General features: G+C 27.3%; 2 protein-coding genes across 2 annotated transcripts; one reads left to right on the top strand and one right to left on the bottom strand.

Annotated features, from left to right (window-relative positions):
* Positions 1-360: 360 nt before the first annotated feature.
* Positions 361-678, top strand: OCT59_029311 (uncharacterized protein; the record flags this gene model as incomplete). Its single annotated transcript, XM_025326974.2, has 1 exon — positions 361-678. One exon carries the CDS (start codon positions 361-363, stop codon positions 676-678), a length of 318 nt encoding a protein of 105 aa, XP_025173540.2.
* Positions 679-1915: 1237 nt separating this feature from the next.
* OCT59_029310 (uncharacterized protein) lies at positions 1916-3158 on the bottom strand (the record flags this gene model as incomplete). The annotated part of the gene is made up of 7 exons (XM_066143036.1): positions 1916-1996; positions 2071-2116; positions 2199-2268; positions 2403-2613; positions 2694-2703; positions 2783-3015; positions 3084-3158. 7 exons carry the CDS (start codon positions 3156-3158, stop codon positions 1916-1918), a joined length of 726 nt encoding a protein of 241 aa, XP_065994618.1.
* Positions 3159-4502: the final 1344 nt, after the last annotated feature.

Genomic DNA, 4502 nt, shown 5'->3' with positions numbered 1-4502 from the left:
AATCAAAATCAAGAATGATGATCAAACCAATGTTTCATAGTCCAACATTTACACAGACTCACAAGCTGCTATTGAGTGATACCTTTCACAAATCTTCAAACTTAATTTTTATTTCACCAAGACGCTTCAACAAAATCAATAATAATATCCTTTGGTCCATATTATTGACAAATTAAAACTCAACATCACATTACATAAGGTCAAAGCCCACTCTAATAACACTTTTAACGATATAGCAGACGCGCAAGCCAAAGCTGGTAGACTTCATCAGATTCCTACGAGTATTAAACATCAACATTTACCATCACAAACGGTCAAGCTTATATCTCAATCGATAAAGACATTCGCAAATGTATCGGAATGATCTCTAATTACAAAAGAATAGAAGATCACTTTAATCATCCTTCCTTATCTGAAATCAAAGAAGCCATATTATTAATTGGTCATGTACCAGCAAATGGTTCAATTATAACAGACATGAAACCACCACAAGTGCAACACACTAAAGACATAGCTTGGAAAATTAAATGTTCCACATTGAGCTTACCCATGCTTGATATACTTAATCGCAACTTTCCTAAACTTCTCAATGATCTAACGTTATGTTTACTTTGTAAATCTAACGTTGAAACAAATAATCATATCTGGATTTGTCCAGCACCGTACATCAATATCTGAGATACTTTCCCTCATCGTTAATCAAGATTTTACAAGAATCAGCTGATAAATCATCACTCTGTATAACCAATAGTGTCAAATATTCACCAACGTTCAGATGGGCTTTTCATAATGAATCTATTCATCAAAGTGTACTTTTACTATTACGTTCTTATGTCACCGATTTATACGATATCTTCAGTATCCACATCAACAAAAAAAGAACATTGAACGTCTTCTTTTCCCCTTTCTCCATGATTGTAGTAATGCAATTAAATCAAATATTTGGAAAGTACGTTCCAATATATGGAAAGATTGGAAATCAGCGAATGGGCTTACTAAAAATGATTTTAAAAATTACACTAAGAATTTTCATCGTAATAATCAACAAACAAGTTCTGATGAATTTATGTTAAGACGTGAAGTACGTCATCGAACTACTAGGGAATATGTTAATTCACATTTTGATTTTAGGAATTATAAGAATCATACAGATTTACTTTTTATATTATTTTCCTTGTCAAATTTTTTACACAGTGGACCTTTTTATAATCATTGTAGATGCGAATATTATTGATCATCACCATAGAATAGACGACCATTTTATTTCACATGTCTAGTCACCTACATCTTGTAAAAATTTTACAACTACATATACAACAATTTTTTTATTTTCTTTTTTATAGAGTTCCCGGTCTTATTTTTTCTTTTGTTGTTATTCTTTGGTGATCGTGGTAGAGAGTAGGAGGGTTTTTTTTTATAAGTGAGGGTCTAGTTTCTTACTAGATGATAGCCGTACTGATGTAAAACTATACTTTGTTTCATTGTAAAATAGTAATTCTTAGAAAGCTGCCTGCTTGACATAAAATAAATAAATACTACGACTTAAATTTAACAAATTATTTATAGCTAAATTATTCATCGATTTTTATTACGAGAGAATGAGAAATTATTTTGTTAAAACTTATTTATACAATTCTTATATTAGAATATAAAGTACATGTTTCATAATAAAATAAAAGTTTAAATACTAAAAAAAAATATATATATATATTTATAAACAATTAAAATAAATGGTAATAAAAATAAGTAAAACAAACCGAAATACATAAATAAATAAATAATTATTGTTTAAATTTTACGATTTTCGTTTGAAATTTTTTGACTTTACTATGAAATCTTTCAAATTGGTAAAGAATGAATGGAATTTCTGAGTCGGCCAACTTATCATATTTTAGTTTTTTGGACTTTTTTATGTTCACCAATAACTTTGTATATTGGTAATTTTATTTAACGTCTTTTCACCAAATATTCCACCAGAAATAACACCAGCAATTTTCTGAAATTAAAATCGTTTGTTTGTTTAAATAAAAATTATTCAAATTTCATGTGTCAAGTTATTACTATACATACCTTCCAACTAACTGAATTAAATGTTGCAATAATGGAAGATAAAGTGCTGGAGAAAAGAAATTTTCAAGAAATTGGTCAATCAATTTTGAATACATATAAAAAATAATCAAATACAGTGAACAGCCTACCCTATTGCATATCCAACGGCTTTAAACGTTTCTCTATCATTTTTATTATTTAATTCTTCTAATTGGGTTTCTAATAAACCATTTATTTCTTCAAAAATGGTACAAATTTATTTTCTAAGTGACCTTGGAGAATCCCGATGTTAGAGCTAATTTATAATGTTAAACAAAATATTTTTTATTTTTGTTGAAAATTTTTTTTTTTACCAATAAAGTCTTCTGTTTGTTTTTTCTCCAAAATTTCGTAGATTTCATTCAAATTTTCACTTAATTGTTTAAGATATGCCTCAAACCTATCTATTTGGTCATTAGTCAAAGGATTATATCCGTCTTGTGTATAGGTTTTTTCCAAATAGTAAAAAGTATAAAAAAAAGCCAATAGAAACACTGCGATCGGCCAATATTTAGAAGCATGACCCTTTAAAAAGAAATAATTTGAAATTAGTTAGTAGAATGGTAACCCATACAAAAAGAATTTGTTTGTCATACTATTGATACCTCATTCTGTCTGTACTTGATTAAATTGTTGAGCATATTAGTAAGTTCATGAATCCAATTTTCATCTATTTTATCTTTGGTATGCGCACGATAAAGTCTTAGGATTGTCCTTTAGATCAAATTCGCGACAATCCATATCAAAAATAAATTGCAACGTATCAAGAATTGTTGAAGGTATATTGCTAGTATATTCTGCCAAGCATTTCAACGCATCATTGAGAACCGTGATAAAAGATGTTGCTACCGGTTTTGTATAATTAAATTGATACTTTTCTGAATAAATAAAACTGTCTACTTCAGGGACATTTAAGAATGAGGAATACTGATGACAATATTAAAAGTTAGTTATATTAATTAATAATGGTTTTTTTTTTGCAGAGATATAAATACCAAATGTAATTGTTCAACTTGTTTGAACATGTGAAATTGACCATCAAATAAGACAAAAAAATCCACTGTATCCATTGTGAGCAAAAAAAAAAATTAGATTGAAAAAAAAAGAAATACACGTACAATAATTATTAATTTTTTTTAAAAAAAAAACCATTCATTGATATTTTCAGAATTTTGTATGCCGATTTGTTATTGTTGCACGTTTGCGCGGTTACATCAATTTTGTCAAACAAAATTATTTTAAAACCAAAATAAAAAAAAGTAATAATTTTATTATGATTATGATATTATTAATAAATTATTAAAATTATCGAATTAACGAATATAATTATGAATGTTATAAATAAATTATTGTTATAGCCGGGAAACAGGACCGTTAGAATGTCCGAAGCGTGACATAATACTTTAATAGGGTCCATAAATGATTAATTGAAATAGTTAAATTTTATAGTCTGAAAAATCAATCGAATAAAGTGATACGCACGTATATCTTTATCTTTAATTTATGAGTTTTATTTACTCTTCGATCCTTCATATAAATTGTCATGCAGCAGTTGATGAAAATCTTAGTCAAAATGATATCAAATATTACAAAACATTACAATGGAAAAAAAAATTTATTAAAATAATATATTTGAGTTACTGTGCATAAATCTACGGTCAAAACATACGCTGCTTACTATATATCAAAATATGATATACAGACAAATCATCAATAAAATTAAATAATTATCTCTCTCTCATTAAAGCTAGAACTATTGGGCAATGTGAGGTTGAGTGAATAAATCGTATAGTCAAGCCCTTGTTCAATTATATAATTTGCAACATAAAGAACTTTGGCTAGAGTGAATTTTCGTCAGCTATTGGAAACTGCATTAAAAGTAGATCACGTATTTGTATAATCCTAATTTATGTGTAAAATTTTCATTATAAGCTTAAAAAAAAAAACTTTAGTAATAATGGATTAGTTAAATTAATTTTGTAAACATTTTTTCGTAACTATCTCTTTTCTTTTATGATAAATTAAATAAATTAATCAGTTTGAAATTTATGAATGCTTGCCCTCAGCCAGATATAATTAACCTATAACTGTTTCTCCTGAACACCACGTAGAGGTGGCAAGCTTTGTTCAGGGTTACCTGTTACAACCAGTTTATAAATAATGAAATACCGTATTTTGCGAGCCACAGTACTGCTATTTTGTATTTAAATAGTAATACACGGTAATAAAAAATTTTTTTTCAATTAATTTAATTAATTTCCATATTTTTATGACAGTTTTATTTAATGAAATTATCAATTTTTATGATGGCTTTATTTGTCAATTTCATCATCTTTCTCCCCCCATGTACAATACCCTGCAAAAAAATAATTCTCATTTTCTAACGGTCTTGTTATCTAAATAATATAATAAAC

The sequence above is a fragment of the Rhizophagus irregularis genome, chromosome 9 (genome assembly GCF_026210795.1).
Source record: "Rhizophagus irregularis chromosome 9, complete sequence".
Classification (NCBI taxonomy): domain Eukaryota; kingdom Fungi; phylum Glomeromycota; class Glomeromycetes; order Glomerales; family Glomeraceae; genus Rhizophagus; species Rhizophagus irregularis.
The sequence above is the reverse complement of the archived record's forward strand: the minus strand, read 5'-3'. Positions and strand labels throughout refer to the sequence as shown.